General features: G+C 37.4%; 1 protein-coding gene across 4 annotated transcripts in view; it reads left to right on the forward strand.

The window, feature by feature from the left end:
* Positions 1 to 23468, forward strand: part of tgfbr1a (transforming growth factor, beta receptor 1 a) — a 42769-nt gene that overhangs the window by 13019 nt on the left and 6282 nt on the right. For all 4 annotated transcript variants that reach the window (XR_013816770.1, XR_013816771.1, XM_079820087.1 and 1 more), the window contains exons 2-8: positions 10948 to 11181; positions 12975 to 13214; positions 13766 to 13996; positions 14744 to 14911; positions 15945 to 16101; positions 19752 to 19876; positions 20467 to 20597. Coding sequence is in view for 2 of the 4 variants with exons in the window: in XM_079820087.1 (XP_079676213.1) it covers positions 10948 to 11181; positions 12975 to 13214; positions 13766 to 13996; positions 14744 to 14911; positions 15945 to 16101; positions 19752 to 19876; positions 20467 to 20597 (1286 nt within the window). In the remaining 2 variants the exon portion in view is untranslated. The remainder of the gene's footprint in view (positions 1 to 10947; positions 11182 to 12974; positions 13215 to 13765; positions 13997 to 14743; positions 14912 to 15944; positions 16102 to 19751; positions 19877 to 20466; positions 20598 to 23468) is intronic.

The following is a 23468-nucleotide window of genomic DNA, read 5'->3' on the forward strand; positions in this document are numbered from 1 at the left end:
GAGATATTCGCTTGCCCCGCTTTCAAACAGCAGTAACTAATTGAAATCGCGTTTGAATGCGCGCTCGCGTTTACTTTCACTTTGAATTTCGCAATCATGTGTACTCTGGGAATATTATTCCCAGGGAATAATAGTGGTGCTGAACGCGAATTGACACTGTAGTGATACAAAACACACCGGTCTGTTAACTTACATCCCAGTTTTGATATATTATAGTTGTAAAAATAATTTAGTCAGTTAGATAACTACAATTAAAAACTGAATGTGCTGCGTGAGCCGAATGAGAGTAGGATTTCATTCATCACGAGAGTGTGGAGCTGAATGACAAGAAGATCGCGGAAGATTTGGTTTCAAAGCAAAATGTAAAGAGGCTATTTAAGGGAGTTTGTCATTGTACTGTTTTGTTGTTGTGGTTTTCATAAAGAATAACAGGCTAATGAACCCACAATTCAAGCTTTCTGCCACCGAATTGGCAAACCGAAAGTAAACTGCGCACGGCTGCATTCGTTCACAGCCGCTCAGTGCACAAGCACTGTAATGTGACAGTGAGGGAACTTGTTCTCAAAGGTACAAATTTGTAAACCAACATAACAAAAAAAAAAGAGAATGTCAGCAAATACTTTTAATATAGAATAGTGTTGTTACGATACCAAAATTATGACTTCGAGATGTTTGCAACATTCACATTATCAATCATGTTAACACTAACCACTATTCTGAACAGGTTGGGATGACCGAAATCTTATTTCATGATACAAGTAATTTAAAGTTTTTTTTAAATGTAATTTTATAATTACATTATAGATATTTAATTTTATCTGTTGTTGTTTTTTTATAAGCCAAAATGTAAATTACAAACATTATGACAAGAACAGTGCTTTATTTTCAGCTACAGTAGCTCTAATTAACAGTAGCATTCAATAAAGAAATTAATTAATCAAATGTAAAAATAAAAATGCATAGTCTGCATAGTCACTCTGTAAATTAACTATACACTGACTCTTAATAAATATATTAAAGTTATTCAGTCAAGCATAGGTGATTTTTCTATTTTCTTTTGTTGTTTGATTAACATTAATCACACAGAATATTAGGTCTGGCCCTTTAAAACCTGCACGGACCAAATTCATTGTAACACACGTTTACTAAAGACAAATCCAAATGTGTTTACCAAAATACTCGCCAGGACGTGCACTTTTACATATTTTTGACCATTCAAACCCAATAATCCTCGAAACTGACGTCACGCTCTGTCTGAGTGAAATGCGTGTGCGCTGCTGCGTGCGCTTCAGGTCAGAGTCTGGCAGCGCGAGCACGTCCCGGCCGCGCCACACTTTTCTGTTGCTTTCTTTTTCCTGAGTTGCGCATATATATTTGACTGCTCTGCTTCCATTGTTCAGTGAACGGTGGAAGCAGAGCTCACACACACGTCCTCACTCCTGCTGTCACACATCAACGCACATTAAAGCTACACTGTGTGATATTTTCCCCCATCTAGTGGTGAAAAGGTATATGACCATCCAGTGAATATCAGTTTCTCTTCCTCTCAATTCCGATTTCGTTTTAACTCCTACGGTGGCCGATTTAGTCCAAGATTAATATGGCTTCCAGTTCGACCTCGTCCACATTCGACACGGTGCCATCGAGTGTTAAAACGCGAAAGACGAAGCTTGAATTCATGGGTATGTCCTTCTTTGGCTGATGTACTTTTAAGATGGAGGGGCAACATGGCGACCCGCATTCAAACCCATTACCGTATGTATTTTCAATGGCATATTATAAACTTACGAGAATACTTTATTACTTGAAAGAAGTAAATATACATCAATGAGCACATATATTTTTGAAAGAACTAAGTGTTTTTAGCTAAGAATAAACTAAAAAAGTTACACAGTGTAGCTTTAAGAAATACTGCTCTTATTAGAGTGCTGTCATTTTTAAAGTACCGGTACTTATACAAATTCAGATCGTACCCAACTTACTCAGTCGATTAAAAATATTGACGTTGACTAATTATCAGCGTCGAAACAGTCGATTGGATCACCCAGTCGCGACAGGGCTATTTGAATCTCAAAATTGAAAATCGAATACCAAACCATCGAACGAATATTTGAATATTCTGGTCCAGCCTTAGTATTATGGCAATTAATAAAAGGTGGGGTAAGTGGTATTTCAAAACTGCTTTAGAAAAGTGTCTCGGGCCGAGTACCAAAACAAACTTGTAGCCAATCAGCAGTAAGTGGCGTGTCTACTTATGATGGTGAGAAGAGAGGGCTCAGTGCATGTCATTTATTCAAAAGACACGATACAGGACGGACATTAGCCAATCGATGACGGAAAGAGAGAGATGGCAGATTAAAAACAAATGTGGAAAATGTCTGTGGAACAAAAGAAGGCTTACGATCAGGCAAGAAGTGTCACCCGTGTAAATATCGGATTAGCTTTCCAGCGCTGGAGAGAACTCGAGGACCGAAGGCCGAGGTTGCTTTATTTCTTCTCGATAGGCGAGTAACATTGATTTTGTTTTGTTTCACAGATCTAATATATGCTGGCTTTTGCTTGAATATGCTCATGTGTCATGTTTTGCTTGTTTGTCCATTTGCGATCTTTTTGTCGTTCGCTTCAGCGATGACAATTACCCATTAATTTCCACATCGTATAAGCCTGGAGCGTCTAAACCTCCTCGCTGTCTGCTTCGAGCATCAGCTCCCAAAGTGTGTCCGAAAAGTAAGATAATATATAGGGATGCACCGAAATGAAAATTCTTGGCCGAAACCGAAAACCGAAAAAGAGGAAACCAAGGCCGAAAACCGAAACACCGAAATAAATTATGCCAATTATTAGTACCATTGCATTTATGGCTATGACTGTTTACTAACTTTACTAAAATCAAGGCATTGTAATTGCATAAATTAATATTAAAGTTTCAAAGAATAAATCAATTACAAATTATGCCAATATTTATTTAGCACATTGCAACAATGCACAGTATAAAATAAAATTCAAACTAAAATGTTTAACTTGACCCCACTCATTTGTGCATTAAATAATAATGTACAGGCCTACAGAAAGGTTTTAAAATTAAAAGTTCTCTCATAAAAACAAAGTACATTTAGGTCTAGTGCATTTAAAATTTTTCTCTGTAGGACTACTACAAGAAAGTGCATTCTGAACAAGTGAAACTGCTTAAAGATAAAACAATTTTCTCTGTAGGCCTTCAACATAATAGTGTATCAAAGCAAAGACTGCCATAGCCCATATGTTAACTGTAGAATAGGGGTGTAGCGACACACAAAACTGACGGTTCAGGATAACAGTTTTACAAAATGACTTTTTATTTATTTTTATTGGTTTACTGAAAAAAAAAAGTATCTGTCCTTAAATGAATTAAATTATAACTAAAAGTGTATTGAAGATATTGCTGTAAACTATATGGGGAGCCCTTACTTGCACATTAATATTAAAGGTTAACAACAGAGCCCAAACTATTAGCCGTAATTCAGTTGCTATTTATTTTTAGGTCTAATAATCAACACTCAAATAACATAGTACGCAAACATGTAAACTTCACATAAGGCAGTTTTTGCAATAACTAATAATCTAATAATAAAATAGTTTTTTCTCCAATTTGTTGTTGAAATATAATCATTTATACACAGTGTCTGTCATTTTCATGAAAGGTTTATTTAAACATACAGGAGATAATCAAGATCTCATTAACAGGTTAAGTAGAATATAATGAATATAACGGCTAATATAGGTCATATATTTAGTGAAAGAGTTGATTTACTCTAGTGAATAAAATTCTGTGGACACTGAATGACTGCCTGAGGTAAATGTGATGCTAAAGTTACATGACATTGTTTAGGCTAGTTTACAAGCAGTTATATTGACGTCTTTTCGCTGCTGAAACACTGATTGAGCGATTACACCACATATGATACGTGACAGTGAGTGATAATGTATCCTCAACATACCTTAGATGTTCATTCATGTTTATTCTTAAGGAAGAGATGATCGATCGCGCTCACAGATATTCGCGTTCACGCGCGCGCGCCGCGGCTTGAACTGTGATGTGATCAGTGATGCCACATTAAAGAGCGTCAAAACGCCATTTATCGTTTGAATTTCGTGATACATGTTGATCGATGTTTGTGTGGGAACTCACAGTGAAGTCTGGTCATCTTCTCATCGAGAACATGAGCTCTGGCTGTCAGTGCTTATGCATGGAGCTGACGTGGGTGTTTCTCAAATATACTGCTTCAGACAAGCACGTGCAGGTCGCGGTTTCTGTTTGCGTCATCACAACATTTCGGCTGTGTTGTTTCGGTGATAAAAGTCTTTCGGCCGATAACCGAAAATGCACTTTTGGGCCATTTTCGGCCGAAAATTTTCGGTGGCCGAATATTCGGTGCATCCCTAATAATATACTCCTAATATATGTTTGTTTCCTTTGGTTCCTCTTTTCGTGATAGATATAACCCTCTAATCTTGTCATAATTGTAGCATGTTCATTAGTTGGAGTGTCGTGCTCGTGCTATCAAGTTGTTCATGAGAACTGTGTTTGTGTTTTTGGGATGTAAGGGATTACTTTTTCTGAACATTTGACCTGAATTACCATGGTAACACACATTGCTTTCACTTATTGATGGCATTATACCCTCGGCCGTCTGGCACAGCAGATTCCTCCATAGTCGTTACCTGGGTTTACGTATGTGTGGGGCGGAGCTATCAAAATAGGGGCGTGTTTGTTTTGGTGATTTGAAATCAACATCGGTTACCAGAAAGCCCACTTACCCCACCTTTTAATGGCAGCTTTTGATTAAACCTTTTGAAATTGGTTAGTCAGAAACTCTTAGTCACTTACAGCTTCATTTAGAGAAAGGACTGTGACAGCCCACAGCATATATTGCATACATAATGACCCCAGTGGGCGCAGAGTGAGACTTTTCTGGTCCCTTTCTCTTCTCTTAGGGAATCACTTAATTGGAAAATTATGTGATGTAAAATCTCTCACCTATAAAGAATTAATGATGAAGTTGGCAACATGACAGGGTTTTTCTCCAGTCGGGCCAACAAAACTGCTGAAAAGGTGATTTAAAAAATTTTTTTGAATAAGGTTAAACAGTACATCCTTGTGAAATTCTTGTATGTGAGACTGATGTCTTACTCAAAGGAGGCCAGTAGTTTTTTCAAATGTTTGTGTTCATTCCACAAAGCTATGGAAGTCTTAGCTGCATGAGTCATCTGAACCACTTTTATGATATTTTGATGGTTGTTTTTTGTCCTTTTTGAAGTTTGAAAGCCACAGTTCTGATTTATTGCAATGAAATGCAAAAGGGCAACCAGCGCATTATTCAGAACTTCTCCTTTTATGTTCCACAGAAGAAAGTTGTACAGGTTTAAAAGTAAATTGGTTAAATAATGACAGAATTTGTTGTTTGCGTGCTATTTTTTTTTTACCTTTTCCTGCCTCTTTTAAATGCCAGTCATTTTGCCGCATGCATCCTCCTCACAGTGAATTTCTTATAGGGGGAAAATGAAGTGCTGTTGTGAAGCTTCGTCTCTTTTTCCATTTTATGAAATGTTGGTTTATTTACTTTAATTACCACTGGAGTATTTTTTTTCTCTCTTTCCTGCTGTGTCTAAACAGGCTATTATCTGCATCTTGATTACTAAATGTATGATTATTTCCTGTGGCATGTTAGCAAGCAAAAGAGAATCACTTAGCCAATCAATAATATGCGCTTTAATTAAGCCAAAAATAGAGGATTATAAGCAATAAACGAGTGCAGGACACTCCTAAAGCACAAGGTAGAATTTACAGGTAGAAGCTTTTAAAATATGAAATCTTACAGGGACTAATTACAATGAGTTAATGTAACATGAGCTTCAGTGCAGCAAACGGGAGTCATGCTGACCCCATTTATCATAATGCGGAGCGTCATATCAAATACACCAAAGAATGTTCATTCTGCATTCTTAAAGTGCCCCTATTATGCTATTTTTAAGGTTCCTAATTTTGTTTTGGAGTTCTCCTACAACAGTTTTACATGCATCGAATGACAAAAAACACTTACATTTTTCAATGATTCTCAAAGGACTCGTCCGATGATTCAGTCGCTCTAAATCCCTCTTTTCAGCGAGCTACTCTGCTCTGATTGGCCAGACGGCCCAGTCTGTTGTGAATGGTCTACCAGCTTTTGTCGGAAACAAAAAGCCCATTACCTAAAGCTCAGAAATTGTACACACTGTAAAAAAAGGTAACATGGCATCGATTTTAACACAGCTGATTAGCAGAAGTATTTCAGTAAGATCATAACAACCGGAGTTATTTTAACCACTGACTCTTCACATCCTCATCCTTTGGAAGTGTTTACAAGAGAGTTTGCTTTTGCGGTGCAGAAAACAGTGGCTGCGTCCGAAATCGTGTACTATGTGAGTAGGTACTACATTTGAATTTTAACAAACTTCTATATTGTATGAATGAATGTAATCCGGACGCACTACATCCGCCATTTTGTCGTTATCATATGACGTACCAGCATCAGTTGCGTCCCATCACCTCTATTCATAAATCGTCTCCAGTGGCCTCATGGGATAGTAAAGTGTCCATCGTATGCACACTTCAGAATCTCGCTGGAAGTAGTAGGTCATCCGGGTACTTTTCGCCTACTGTTTTTCAAATGCTATGAATTTGGACATACTACTCTGTTGGCGTACTGTTTTTCGCATACTAAATGTGCAATGTAGAACATAGATGGGCATTCGGCAAATGTGTTAGCTAGTGACGTGTAGCCATAACGGAAGTGGGATTCAAATTCCTGACGACTTGTTTAAGCGGTTCAGAGTTAATTCATTCTTTTGAGAGACAATTACTTTATTTATTGTGCACTTTTGGGTTCACAACTTCACAACATTACTCATTGAATGAAAGGTAGGCTAATATTCGAAAAAAGCACAATAGGAGCACTTTAATAAAACCATAGCAGAGTCAAACATTGCACTAGATGTTTAAACAGTATGCACAGCCTGTGCAAAAAACTTCACCATTTTGAACTGCATTTATACTAAGAAATAGTTGTTTTTATTCGACCCTTCCACTGCTTTTTAACTTCATGCTCTTTATTGCTTTGAGTTAACAAACTTGTCAGTCATTTCATAGGCATGAAAAAAATTTCATCAGGAGATAAAGCTGATGAAAGCAACAGTCTGTTGGGAAAGTGTGTAAGGGGAGGGATAGAAGATTAGTTTGAAGCCAATCTGTAAATGTATAGTTGGTTCTCTGCACACCATGTGACTACCATCCTAACAGTAAAATGAAGGGATGGTTCACCCAGAAATGAATATTCTCTCATTATTTACTCACCCTCAAAAGTCCAAACAACATTGGGCCCAATTGACTTTCACTGTAAGGGCAAAAAACAGACATTTTTCCTCAGAAGAAATGAATAGGTTTGGAATCAATGACAGAGTTTTTGTTTTTGGGTGAATTGGTGCATTCACTTAGATCTTACCATATACTGTACACTACCATTCGTTAATACTTTTGAAAGAAGTGTCTTGCGCTCACAAAGACGTTCAAAAGGCTGATTCATTTAGGAATTAAGTATAGGGCTCTCTTTATGAATGGGCCATTGAATCATTGGTCAACCCAATTGATTATTAACTCAAGAGACGCGCAACAGTTCTGCTCTGGCTTTAGAGGGAATATTTTCGTTGGCAAAACTGAGCAAAAGCAGACAATATTATTGTGTCTTCTTATTTATTTTATACAACAGTTGTTCAATAAATATCTCATTTGCACTTGTGTTATTCGAGACAAAAACAGCACTCGTGTGATATTGTTTTTTAGACAAAAACTCATACAGGGGCATTTTTGCCCTGATATCTTGAAGTTTAGGAGCATTCTAACTGCATTTTATAGGCTACATCACACAGTGAGTTGTTGCCCTGCTTCATGTTCATCACCAATCAACTTTAACATGTTACTTTTTTCCCCCATAACTAATTAAATTAACATGTTAAATCAACAGCCTATATTATATTATATTATATTATATTATATTATATTATATTATATTATATTATATTATATTATATTATATTATATTATATTATATTATATTATATTATATTATATTATATTATATTAAATTATATTATATTAATTATATTATATTAATTATATTTATTATATTATATATTATATTATATTATATTATTGTCTTCCCGAAAGAATGTGAGTTGTTTTCTCCTAAGGAAAACAGATTTACTGCATCTCAGCTTTTTTCAGTTCCGAGTTGTCTGTTTTTATTTAGTTTCATTGTTTTGGTTTGCTGTTTGTCTGTCATTGTTGTTGACCTAGTTTCCTAGTGTGTGCCAGTTTATTCCCTTAGTTACTGATTATGTTTGTTTATCTGTTGTTCATTTAGTTACCTCATTACAATACCCTGTGTATTTAAAGGGATAGTTCACCCAAAAATGAACTCAATATTTACTCACCCCCAAGTCATCCTAGGTGTATATGATATTCTTCTTTCAGGCGAATAAAATCGGAGTTCTATTACAAACGTTCAGGCTAATCCAAGCATTAGAAGTGGATTTATAGTTGCTCTGTTTTTGAAGTCAATAAAAAGTGCATCTGTCCGTCAAATAACGTGCTCCACGCGGCTCCGGGGTGTTAATAAAGGCCTTCTGAAGCGAATCGACGTGTTTGTGTAAGAAAAAATATTCATATTTAAAACTTTATCAAGTAAACTTTCGACCGACTTTCTTATTAAATACTTTGAATTGGTACTTGTGTGTTTTGACTAGAACCCACCAGGCAGAAACCGGACATATCTAATCATTTGAATTCGAATTCACTCACTAGTTTAACTGAGGCTGCTTGAGGTTTGGCCACTGCAGGTTTGTGTCCTTCCTTTCATCTTCACAACACTAGGCTTCAGTCTTCAACTGGTATGGATAAGCCCAACTGTCTCCTCTTCCTGTGTAACCTGGTTAACCATGTGCTCATTGTGCTGTAATCTCAACCACACTTGCGACACTGACACGCATGAGGATTGAGGATTCCTCAAAGAATACAAAACTGCAGAACTGCATCCCACAAAAAAAATTAATTGAAAGGTGATCTATTCACAAATTTGTCAAGAGTGCTTGTTATAAAAGAGACGCATCATTCTTATACATTCTTATAGTTGTTGTTTAAGCCGAGGCGAAAACGGCATCATTGTTGTTGGTCAGCATTTTGTTTTGTTTCCATAGCCCATTAACAAAACATTTTAATAACCCTAATAAAAATACAATTACAAATTATTATTATTATTAATAATACTACTAATAATATCAATTTATAGGCCTAATAACAGTTTTTAGGTTCAAACACAGAGCAAATCAGTCATCGATGAAAATCAAAAGCAGCTTCAAACACAGACAACTTTACAAACAAACAAACAAAAAATGCTTTAATAAAAAATGGATTCTTCTCTTTTTTTTTTTACTTTTTTTTTTTTTACTATCATTAATGAATGCTCCATAGGAGAAATATTAAGCCATTAAATTAAGATTTGATATACGTTGTCAGCTTACTGTATGTTGAGGTAGATTCATCGTCGTCTCTGAGAGAATGCGCTGTTAATGCAGCGACAGATGCTAAAAGCTTGCTAAGTTTTTGCTTTCAAGTTTTTTTTTCCCAGAAAGATGTGTCTGTAAGGGTAATGTTTAAATGCACAGTTACCTGACAAAAATGTTTAAAGGGTTAGTTCACCCAAAAATGAAATTTCTTCCATTAATGACTCACCCCAATGTTGTTCCAAACCTGTAAGATCTCCGTTGATCCTCGGAACACAGTTTAAGATATTTTAGATTTAGTCCGAGGGCTTTCAGTCCTGTGAATGTAAGTCTGTGCACCCTTTGCTGTCCACGTCCAGAAAGGTAATGAAAACATCATCAAAGTAGTCCATATGTGACTTCATTTGGTTAGTTAGACTCTTTTGAAGCGTCGACAATACATTTTGCTCCAAAAATAACAAAAACTAAGACTTTATGAAGCATTGTCTTCTCTTCCGTTATCTTGAAATCCGCGTTCACGAGGCCACAGTGACGCTGCAGACGTAAGACGCTGTGACGTGTTATCTGGTGCGACAGAGCTTCGTTTGTAGTCTGAGGGAGACGCACGCTGTACTGAGTAAGACAGCAAAGGGTGCACAGACTTACATTCACAGGACTGAAAGCCCTCGGACTAAATCTAAAATATCTTAAACTGTGTTCCGAGGATCAACGGAGATCTTACGGGTTTGGAAAACATTTGGGTGAGTCATTAATGGAAGAAATTTCATTTTTGGGTGAACTAACCCTTTAACGTAAACCTGACTCTCTGTTTTCTTCCACTCCAGATACGGGTTATACTGTATGTATATATATTCTTTTATTCACCTACGAATATTTTAATTTCATTTCTGTAAAGCACTTTGAATTGCCACTGTGTATGAAATGTAAATAAACTTGCCTTGCCTTGCCTTTCACTTCCACTTTCAGGGAATAATTGACTGTGGGTGGTTTGAGATTCCTTCACCCACGTAACTCTCGTGCAAAGTTTGCAAACTGCATGTGTGATATCCACGGGCTCGCCTTATAAAATATTTGTGGTGTGTGTGTGTTTTTTTTTTATCAGCAACTCCATCTTTGCTCTCAAAATTATAGAAAAGATTATTTCTCCACAATCATAAAATGAAATAACTAAATGAGTAAATAAACAAGTAAATTTATGATCAAATAAGTAAACTATTGTATCGGCGATCTTGCAGGCTGATGATAGGTGGATATAACTATGGAGCATAACTCCCATCACTAATCTGCCTAGGACACTTCCTGTGCTGTTTAACAAGCTGACCATCTAAAATACATCCTAACCTGGAGTCTCTTTTTCTCTCTTTTCTCAATCAGGATTGCTGTGTTATTGTGAGCGATGTGTGAATCGGACATGTAACACAACCGGCCTGTGTTATGCGGTCATCACAAAGTCTGCCGGACAGATCGTAATACAGGAGGGTCAGTGCATTCAGCAAGATCAACTTTACCCACGGGACAGGCCTTTCGTGTGCTCCCCCTCCAACAACGGCAAGCATCCGTACTGCTGCGACACTCACATGTGCAACAAGAACCCAAAAGTCAGCCCGGGTAAGAGAATAATGTGATCATGATGACTTTTGAGTGGACACTATAACGTCAATATGTCATGAAAGTTTGCCACAATACCCAAGTTCATATTTGGATTGGAGTCATGTTGTCTGGCACAATATAATGCTTTTAAAATAGCATGCATTGTTGGTTTCATGCTGCATCCAAATCCTTGGTTCACCTTGGCTCTGCATCAGCTTAATTAAATATTTTTTTGTGATGACCTTGAGCTCACAGACGTAAGATCCATTGTGTGAATGAATTTAATTTCACTTGTTTATATAAAAGATGCATTGTGTCCTGAAGTAGTCTGAAAACCTTGGGAGTGCACACTGGCTATTATGTCATAGATGGGGACATTTTAGTAATGAATACATAGCTCTCATGCTCTCCACTTTACAATGACGCTAGGGACAGAAGTGCTTAGCTCTTTAAAGCTGGCTTTTGTTGTTATATTTTTTCATATCACATATTTTTTGCTGTCCATTTTAGATCGTTTTGACTAGCGCCTGGCCAATTGTGTAAAACAAGTAAATTATTCCCTTATTGTCTTAACAATTATTCATTCTGAATAGTAGGGATTTGTAATATGTCAGCACAATTTGTGTTTTATATTTTGGTGATTATTGGATATGTATTAGTCAATGTTTGAATTTTTGTTGGAAAAAGTAGTACATCAAGATTAATGTTAAATGTTCATGTACATTTTATGAGCTCTTATTCTATAGCAGGTTACAAAAGTTATATTTATTCTATTTATCTTCTATACTGTACATATATACATTCACTTAAATTAAGCATGCAACTTTATTTTATTTTAGTTTACTGTTTACATTTTTTAGAATTTTTTCTTTTTCCGATCTGATCCATGCTGTTTTTGCAAATGGTGATTATTTTATTTTTTTGATGCTAGTGCATGCCAGCAGAACCTCAGATCAGTCTCTTAGAGCACTTATCACAAAAAAATCCTTGCAATAGAAATAGGCTTGATGAATCAAAACAATCTGTTAGCATAAATTGATTCAGCCACTTTTCACCATGGGAGCTCAAAAATTCTCACAAAAGAACTAACAAAGGACAAATAACAGGAAATATCACGTACCAACAAGAATAGCCATCAACACAAGTTTGGATGTCACATTCACATGCCTAACTTTTTAAATGTTAATAATAAAGAGTTTCAGTAGTTTAACCGAAATGTCTTGATGTTAGTTTAAATTAATATGCGGAGGAGCAGCGTCTGACATTAGCGTGAGTGGATGAACAACACAGACAGGACCAAATGTGCTGGAAAACTTTGTCCTTTAGACTTGTAAGTCAAAAGAATGACTTTCAAGGTCTCACTATCCTTTGGTGCTTATTAAAAAAAAAAAAGCATGGCTGTTTTTTCTCCATGTCATCCACATTTGCCAGAAAATGGTTTCGGCACGACCAAGGCTCTGGGGTGAATACTGCCTTTTATACAGCTTGTGTTGTATTAGTGTGTTTTAGTGATTCTCAACTTTTTTTTTGACTCTAACGCCTTCCTATCAAAGTTGATATGTACCTTGTAAGTTGATGGTGCTTCTGTAATAAAAACACAAATATAATCTGATGTCAGTTTAATGTTATACATGATTATTTTTAGTGTTTGTATTTTTTTAAATTGTATTAATATTATTATAACCTAGATTAAAATCCTTTTTAAGACACATTGGGACCTCCTAGAAGTTTGCTGAGATCCACTTGTGGGCCCCTGTCCCCTGATTGGGAACCACTGCCTAATGAGTGTGCTTTTCTGCTTCCTGTTTCAGAGTTGCCTGATACTGAACCCCAGTCTCTGAGCCCCGTAGCCTTGGCTGCATTGATTGCCGTCCCCATCTGCGTGCTGAGCTTCATGCTGGTGCTGCTCTTCTACATGTGCCATAATCGCTCCATCATCCACCATCGTGTGCCAAGTGAGGAAGGCCCCAATATGGACCACCCGTTTCTCGCTGACGGCACCACACTGAAGGACCTCATCTATGATATGACTACTTCTGGATCAGGCTCAGGTATTTTACATACTATTACTAGCTCATTATTGTTTGCCTTTCTACTTTTCTACTAGAATCCAGCTGTACCGTTTTTTTATGCCACTTAATATGCAAAGATTCCATCAAAATCCTTACATTCCCTTTCACTTTTATGTATCTACAGGATGTTTTTCCTTTATTACCCATCGTAAGCGCCAAAGTGTGCTCAAGCCAATTTCATTTCCATAACTTTGTTTTCAAAGCCCCCTGGGAACAATTGAGGATGTGTAAATTGACAGTTTAATGCTTTTTGTGAGTCATGCCAAGCTGGAATCCTTGTAGGCTTTATCTTTAGTCTAGGATTTTTGTCCAGAAGCTGGGCTAGCTGGTTTTGTCAAGCCAAGAAAACACTGTATATTTGGCGGTGTCAAGGGTTCAAGGATTGGCTGGTTCGCATGGCTCTATTATCCCCTGCTGGCAGATGCTGTAACTACACTGTTTTGAGGGCAAATGGCATCTTTCTCCATTGAGAGTAGACATTGTTGTGTATTCTATATTTTTCCCTGACTGCTTTTTCTTGTCTTCTATAGGTTTACCACTGCTAGTGCAAAGGACCATCGCCAGAACCATCATTCTCCAGGAGAGCATAGGGAAGGGGCGATTTGGAGAGGTGTGGAGGGGCCGTTGGCGTGGAGAAGAGGTGGCAGTGAAGATCTTCTCCTCCAGGGAGGAGCGCTCTTGGTTCCGTGAGGCGGAAATCTACCAGACTGTTATGCTTCGTCATGAGAACATCTTGGGCTTTATTGCTGCAGACAACAAAGGTCAGACAATAATGAAAGCACTTCAGTTCCATTAAGTTTGATTTAACCTTATTTGCTGTCTAGCATAAGTGTGTTTCAGAAAGTAGTACTTCACGCTTCTGTTTCTGGTGTTATTAGTCAGTTCTATTATATATATACAGTTTTTTACAATCAGGGATCTAAAAGGATATCAGGGAATCTGAAAAGTTTGGATTTCCAGACTTGGAAAAGTCGTGGAAGTAAATATGATAAAATCCAAAAAATCACAGGATTTTTTTTCCCTATAATAATTATTATTATTATAGGTATTTTTTTTATGGAATGTTTTAGTTCTGCTCTGCTCTAAAATATTTTATCAACTAAATATTAAATATACAGTCTTTCATCTGAAAGTAACCCAGGTCACTCATTGGACGGTAACTGTCAAAGGACCAGAAAGTCATATTATCTAATGAGCCACATTTAAATCTTGTTATTAATTATATCATTTAAATGTATCAGACATCAGCTGCCCTACTATGAAGATTTTGCCTTTGGATTCGTCCATGAAATAAATGTATCAGTCAACCACTATTTAACATTGTCCTCGAAATGTTTTTTGTTTTTGTTTTTTTTTCTAAAGATTTGTGCCAGCATATGCAGTAATGATATAAATAAAACCACTCAACCAACATTCAGAAAAATTTATGAAGTATTTTAAGCTGCCAAATGTTGATGTATTTTGAAGTTTAAAGCATTGAGTGGTTCTACTCTCTCTATGCATCTCAGATAACGGCACGTGGACTCAGCTGTGGCTGGTTTCTGATTACCATGAGCACGGCTCCCTGTTTGACTACCTGAACAGGTACACGGTCACAGTGGAGGGCATGATCAAGCTGTCTCTCTCTGCTGCCAGCGGTCTGGCTCATCTGCATATGGAGATTGTGGGCACTCAGGGTGAGTCCGTCTCTTTTCTTTTATCTTTCCTGAAACAGCCATATTTACATGAACATGCAAACATTTTCATATAAATATGCTGCTTTACGCTGAGTCAAAACAGTGGCAGGAATTCTTCCGTCACACACATAATTGAAGATCTGCCGCAAGGAGACCGTAATGGGCAGCGTAACTTCTATGACATGAAGAACCAGGTACGCTTAAGCATTCTGTCCTTTTTAGGATCTCTTGAAATCACGTCCTTCTATTGTTAGTTTAGATGTCTTTGGTCCGTGTTGTGTTCATATTTCAGTTTAACCCCATCAGAGTTAATTTGAAAGCGGACTGAGACGTATCTTATTCAAATGATCTGCACTAAAGTCCAAAGTATACATACCTTTTCACGCGTACACGAGGGTCCGTGTACAGTGCGCGCGTGATGCAAATTTCATCACCAGAATAGTACACGCACCACCCGATTTTTGTAACGATTGCACATGCGCATTGAATTTGTTCTAATCAGTTGTTCCACAATGTGGCAACACAGGCCATTTTTTCGCAGTTGAAAATTAAACTAAAGAGACAGAACAACAAAATATCAAAGACTGCAACAACAACAGATGCCCACATTGATAAGCTCTTGTGTGAGGGGGTTACTTTATTTCAAAATAATACAAAGACATTTTTATTGGTTATAACTTTAGATAAAACTTTCGAGAGCACAAGTGTCGACCACCTGCATTTGTACACGTTATCAAATAGTTTTCTTTGAAAGGCCATGCGTTTGACTGTACGCATATGCTACCATAAAAAAGGACATTTTGGGCTTAACAGAGCAGTCGCACCAGAATTTGTTTTAATCGAACCAAACATGCCAGGTGTGAACAAATTCTATGTCTTGCAGTTTAAGAAAAAGACTCAATTAATTGGAAGAGATATGATTTTTTGCTTGCTCCTCTGTTGGTGGTTTGGATAAAGTGTCTTCCTTTATTTATCAGAGGAGTACTGATTTGAAGCATGTTTCATGCTGTAATGTGTTCTGTCCAATCCTTAGGTAAGCCCGCCATTGCCCATCGTGATCTGAAATCCAAAAACATCTTGGTGAAGAAGAATGGTACCTGCTGCATCGCTGACCTTGGTTTGGCCGTTCGCCATGACTCCGCCACAGACACCATTGACATTGCACCCAACCACAGAGTGGGCACTAAAAGGTCAGTAATTCATCACTCGGCACCATTCACAGCGATGTATGATCGCTGTATCTAGATACATTCAGCAGACTCGTGCTCTGGCACAGAGTGTTTGCATGGGCTGAGGGCTTTGTGTGCCTGTGAATATTAGTGTTGTGAACCGGCCAATGATTCAAGTTTATGCAAGAGTGAAATGTGAGTGGTTTTTTAAGATTCAGTGACATCACTTTCACACCTACTTTCCTGTCTACTCTGTATTGTCCTGTGAAGTAGAAGGTAAAAAACATCCCAAAAAATAAGTGACATTAACGCACCCTTTTTTGACCCCTCAACCAATCACATCCAGACAAAAATTTTTTTTTAAATGCTATTAATATTCATACAATTAATATAGAACATTAATTGATTTCACATGTTCTATGCTAAACATTCTATCATAAAAGGATGAATTTCCTGGAAAGAAAACCTTATTTAAGCAATAGGGCGTAACGTTATATTTATAGTTCCCTCTCAGTCGGTCACTCTCGACGTACATCAGAGATGATCCGACGAAATGAGATCCCATCCAAAAAATCTCTCTCCCGCTTTAATTGGTTGTTTACCAGCGGGAGGGCAGGACAACCTAACCTGTCAGTCACATGAGATCACAGCAATAGCATTATACAGTGATTTTATAAGTATTAGTTAGTCAGTCGCATGGTTCCATGAATGTATTTATAAATATGCAGCATGCTTTGCTATAATGTTATTATATTATAGTTACAATTACATTTTAGTCATTCAGATTTATGTCAAATAAGTGAATATGGCACACTTCATATGCACTTTCTTTCAGTCTTGTGAACTTACAATGGCAGCAGTGTGAGCATGTTCGTTAGGTCCATGAGGTTTCAGAAGGGTGCTCTTGGTGCTCGGCCCCTTTATGGTCGATATGCGCCCTTGATACGCACTTTTGCAGAGCCCGCACTGAAGCGATCTCTTCAGCAGACTTTTTCCTGACAATCAAAGCAATGTTACGTCACGAAAAGGTGGACTCCATAGGAAGAAGGCAAGTGTTTAGGGTGCCATTTGGGACAGGGAGGACACTCAGAGGGTGAGATGTGTGTTTTGAAGGACAGTGCTACAGGGACGGACTCCCCCTGTTGTCACCACAGGAGTGTCACATCTAATCTACAGCGAGAGGCTCTCAGCGGTGCGCCCATTCGCTTCTGTGCCCCCTGGACACCATTCACGCACACAAACACACTTCCCTACTCCTGGGTGTAACAAGCTGTGACACCCACACACTGACACTCAAGTATTCCAGTATACAAGACCCGCTACCATTTCCTGCTGTGATCATAACTGAATGTGACTTTTTAATGTCAAAATGCTCCCTCACAGCCTTCTGTCACCCTAGGGTTCACATGAGGGATGTTGTCTTTTCGGTTTCTAAAGAAAACCATGTTTTAGGCTACTGTGCAACCCATAAGACACCTGCACCAGCTGAACCTTTAAAGCTCCATCTTAAACACCTGACAGATCAATCCTACCTTAGCAACTCTTGCTGTCTGCCATATTATCGGAAGTATGGTTTTTTGAAAAAAAAAAAGAAAAGAAAATTACATGTAATTTAAAGTCCCTGTAAAGGCAATTCTGAGATTTGTTTCTAAACACATTATAAATGTTAGAAATGTATTGCTGAAACGCGTTACAAAGACTGAACTGTGTAGTACTGAATTGTGGAGTTAGACCGTTAAACATCTTTTCATCATTGCTGTGTTCAGAATTTTTTAGGTGGGGCTAAAACGGTGGCTTGATGACACGGGTTGGGTACCGTTCACATTTTAACCGGTATCGGTACCGGTACCTGAAATTCGGTACCGGGACCCAACGGTACCTTTTTTTAGGGATGTTTACATCAATAACTGTAAAGAACCTGTATGTCAATTATAGAAGTGTTATTTATATTATGCCAGAGCTGCCCTGGTCTCTGTCTGCCTTGTCTGTGTTGTTTGTATACTTTAATATTTACTAGTAAATAGAAGGCTACTAGGTACTTTAATTTAATTCATAAAAACAACCGTATAATTTTTTTATTTTATTTCTATGAAAAGATTACCCATAAATTATGTTATGTATTTTCTGGTAATCAAATGAAGGCACAAGACATTAATTAAATTTATCTTTTAATTTATTTAAACTTTTTTTGTCAAACAAAGTGCTGCACAACTGAGCTTTATATGGTAAAAAAAAAAAAAAAAGGTAATTTCTTACTTAAAATAAAGTTTTGATAATTTATTATTATTACATTAGTGTTAGTATTATTATTATTATTACATTGAGACATCTAAATTCTATTGTACAACAGTAATATATTTGTTAAGTTAAAGCGAACTTTTATTTTGACAGGTTGCTGTGAAGACCTTTGAGTTTCTGTGTGTTTATGACATGGCGGTAGTTTTTCTCAAATGAAATGGTAAAATGCTCATAAAGTGACTCTCAGTGGCTCTGGAGATGACTTTCGTGCGTTCATGTCCTCATATGAGACGGCAGAGATGGAAACATGCGACCGTAACGCGCAATTCTGAGTGAGTGTTTGTGTGTGAGGTAAACCGCACGTCTACGGCATTCATTCGCACAGTGATACGCAGGATTCATATTTAAATGGTCTTTTTGCGGTTTAATATTCACAGACACAAGTCTATATCACCAGATGTGTTCTCAGGTACCGAAATTTGGTACCAATTGATTTAATGTGAATCTGTACTTGGTAGTACCAACGTAATTCGGTCGGTGCCCTTAAAAGTACAGAGTTCGGTATCCAACCCTATCGATGACACACTGGAGCCACTGTGTATATGGTCCCTCACCCAACACTATCATGACTGTTGATGACGCACTGGAGCCACTGAGCCTGGCCCCTCCTCTAACATAACTAGAGCACATTCGCATCAGTTCGATCGTAAGTTACTGTAAGTAGACTCAGTACCGTTAGTTACTACAGCCTACAACTTACAAAACAGCTTACAAAACAAAAACGATGATATCAAGAAGAAGTGGATTCCTTTTGTGAACCGCTAACTTGATGGAGAGCTGAGGATCACCACCAACACCTGCCTCTGCAGTGACTTTACACCGGATAGTTGCGACTTTACACCCGCGAGTGGGCGTGGTTTCAGCGCAGACAATGGACACGCCCCCAGCGTTTGAGAGCAGATAATGCTGCTTATTTTTGCAAGATTTTGATAAGCTATTTTATTTACTTGGCAGATTTTTTTATGATTAAAATTTGGCTGGGTGGTTAATAACACATTTGTCTGTGGTGTGACAAACTCAGAAAACATATTTAATTTTGACTTTACAGGGACTTTAACTTTTTTTTTTTTTTTAAACAGCTGATAAAAACACTTGGCAGTGCCATGCTTTATTCCAGCCCATGCAAGAATAATACCAAAAATGTTTGGCCACTTCATGAGCACATTTTACTAAAAAATCTTGCTCTTCACAGAAAATGTCCCATTCATTCCTGTGGAATGTTCTGTAAAGCTTGAACTGCTGTGAAAGGGAAGATTCAATTACATCCAAAGCTTGCCAAAATGAGAAGCCATAACCAAGGAGGATGGATGTTTAGATGTGGACAGAAATGTGTGAGGTTGTGTGAATAATCTGTTAAGCTGTCATGTTCACAGGTATATGGCCCCTGAGGTGCTGGATGACTCCATCAACATGAAGCACTTTGAGTCTTTTAAAAGGGCAGACATCTATGCTCTGGGTCTGGTGTTCTGGGAGATTGCTCGCAGGTGTTCAATTGGAGGTAGGAAACTGTGATGATGATATTTTCTTTCCTTCTGTTTGTTGCATGTTGACACTAATAGCAATGTTAAGGGTGCATTGTTATCGTCATATATGTGTATTGCAAAAATACAACTTGTTAAGTGAATTATGTTGGGACCACTGTTTAAAATGTAAAAAAATGTCCTTTTCTTTTTGTATAGTTCATTTAAAAACAGCACATTGGGAATTCTATTATCTATAATTACACTGTTGACCTTTCCCTTACACCTTAACCCACCCTTAAACCTACCCATACAACCAAACCTGTCCTTAATTTTACCTGTATCCCACAGTAATATCAGCAAAAGTGTTTTGAAATACAATATGAACACATTAAGTACATTGTACTTGCATCAAAAATAAGTACATAGTAGTTAAAGACGTCTAATATAAATTGTGATCAATATATAATATTAATATATTATAATGTTGCATTTAATCCCAGATGGATTTCAGACTTTTGGAGCCCACTTGCAATATTCTATGTACAATATTCTTAGGAATGATATCCTGTTATGCTTAATACAGGTCATTAAATATGTGCTCTTGTGGGCTAAATTCTCCACTCAGGCATACACGAGGACTACCAGCTCCCCTACTATGACCTTGTACCATCTGATCCGTCAGTAGAGGATATGAAGCGGGTAGTTTGTGACCAAAAGCTTCGTGCCAACATCCCTAACAGGTGGCAGAGCTGCGAGGTGAGCGTTCCTTCAAGTTCTTTAATTTTTTTGGAGATGACTTTGTTTGTAGATGATGCATTTGCCCAAAACTGCCTATTTTAATCTTGTTGATCTCCGTTAGATTGCTTTTCCTCTCTCATTTCTTTAATCATTTGTTCTGTGTTATCAGTATAAGTGGAGGCGCCACTCTTTCCTCACTCTGTCTTGATGTGCTTTTTACTGCTGTGAAAGGGAAGATTCAATTGCATTCAATTTGCAGTCCTAAAAAGCCTCTAATCGAACTATCCGTCTGCACCGCTATCACAGCTTGCTGATGTAAAAGACACATTTGATTACTGTGCTGCCCAATATTAAGTGGCTGTTCTCTGATTTTCACACTCTGTAAGTGGTTATTTGAGGGAAAGCTGATGCAGAGAACAAGCGTATTAGATCAGGCCTAAACTGACATGCTGGATTAAAAACTGCGACGCATGCTGAGAAAGTGTCTGGTTTTCTGTATTCTTTTATTTTTTATTTGAATGTCATTACATCTTCAATCAAAACCCCTCGGTGTCATTTTAGCATTATTTATATATTTTGAATGAGCTTTTATTTTGATATTTTCAGTTTTCATTTTCATTTAAGTTTGTCATTTTGTTATGTGCTTCTGTCATTTGTATTAGCTTTTGCTTTAATTTATTTTCGTTTTAATTTTAGTACTTCAGCTTAAACTTATTTAATTTAGTTAGTTGCCAAGGCAGCATGGTTTTTTTTTAATCATGTTTATATTTTATTTCAACTCTATTTAACATCTTAACCGGCGCCCCTATTTTTGAGAATTTTCTGAAAACGACATATCCAAATAAAAATGTCTGCAGCTCTTAAACCCTATGGTCTATATTCATAAATCTGGTCTTATTTTGAACTAGACACTGGAAATGTTGTTACCCAAGAGTCATAACAACTCAAAGTAGTATAGGAACAGAGTAAAACAAGGTAAAATATACATGTAAGTGACTTTTTTTATTTTATTGAAATTCACTTAGGGAAAAATGTATGAGAATGTTATGTTAAAGGGCTGATGAATTGAGAAATCAACTTTCCCTTGAGCCTTTGATATATAAAAGTTAATTGTGATATAACAATATCCTGTAAGTTTCAGAGCTGAAAACGTCCTTGTTAATCAAAGAAAAGCTTTTATTGACACCAGGCCCAGAAAACGAGAGATGTGAAGTTTTATTAACTAATTTTGGGAGGAGCACGTCCAGATAATTAAACCCATCTAAACAATGGAGCACGCCAGATAATGAAACCTAATCAAACCCAAGTGGAGCACGTCTAGATAATTTAAACCTAATTAAACATGAGTGGAGCATACTAAACTAATCAATTCAATCAACAACAGGAGGAGTGTTTATATACAGCTGACTCGCCTTCCTTTCGTTGACAGTTTCTTAGCATCCCTCCACCACCCCATCTCCTCACCTTGATTTAATAAAAACGTATTAGACGTCAACACAATCTATAATGCAATACAGTCTAGTTCTAGACTAATACTCTGGGTCCGGGCAAAAATCCTCCCCTGGACAGCACGCCAAATACGCATAATCTTTACTCCATTTAATTTGATGTAAGTGTGAACTCGTGAACTCAGAATATGTCGACCATTGACGTAATAGGATTCAGAAGCACCGCCTCAAGCCCGCCCACCGCCTCGTGGAGCTAAACGGGTCGCACTACCCCAGCTCACGTGTGTAAGAAATTGCGCGTTTGTTCGCTTCATTTCACCGTGGAATCGATTGTAAACTAGATAGAGGTTGAGACTGGATTTGCAGACAAATTGAGATTAAAACACAATGCTGTGCCTTCTATATTGGATTCGGCAGGAACGGTGTGACACACTTATGTGAGTAAAACATGTTTTTTATATGTGTTAGTATTGCATCGTTACAGAACGTTTGATATCTATTGATTACATACCTTAGCACACAGTCACAGGCTGGAGAATACTCTATTTGAAGTGTTATTGCTTCATGCGTGATCATACTCGGACTTGTAACGTTATGGGCCAGGGCTCGGACTTGATTTTTTTTAAAAGCCCAACGTCCCCGGGGCTGTGTGTTTTTCAGCCTGCCGACGGGCTATCTTAAATAGTGAAATAACATTCCTTTCTTGCGTGCGCACGTGTGTATGTGTGTACGGTTCGCGGTTATATTCACTGATCGGGCGACAACATTCCAATCAATCATGGATGGGTGAGAGATGGATCTTTGTGTTTGTTTGATAAAGATTTTTTGTGAGTTCTCCAGATGCTTTCAAAACAATCCCCACATGTACTGAGGGAGCTGAACCTCATTAAATATGCAAATCTGATCCAATCTTAGCTGTGGGCGTTTACTTCCAAGTCTTCAGTGCGGCACACCCACCAAAACCGTTTTTCAGAGAAACTCAAAACCAAGGCAGAAAATAGCCTATTACTTATTCATTATGATGTTTCTGAATGTAAAAACCACGTAAACGTCATAAGTTGACCTCAGACAACTGTATAAAAAGATTTTAAAAAGCCAGTTCATGACACCTTTAAGAGCCTGAAAATAACCTAAATATAAAACTGAATGTCTGACCATGTTTTGATTCAAATTTGAGGATGATGCTCTCAAAAATGTAGCTTCTGTAAGCTTTTATGTCAAGAAAAGTCTAGGCGTCCTTTCAAAAAGGCCATTTATTTCAGAACATTTGTAATTGTAAAGAGTAGTTTTTCATTCAAATAAATCTGCAATAAACTGCTAATTATAATGGATATACAGTTACTGGAAAAACTAAAGCAACTGTTTATAGAATATACAAAGTGTAAAAAACTAATTTAGTTGATAAAAACAGTCTGTCATAGAATCTGTGTGCTCCTATCCG

This window comes from Gobio gobio, assembly GCF_949357685.1.
Source record: "Gobio gobio genome assembly, chromosome: 6".
NCBI classification, from domain to species: domain Eukaryota; kingdom Metazoa; phylum Chordata; class Actinopteri; order Cypriniformes; family Gobionidae; genus Gobio; species Gobio gobio.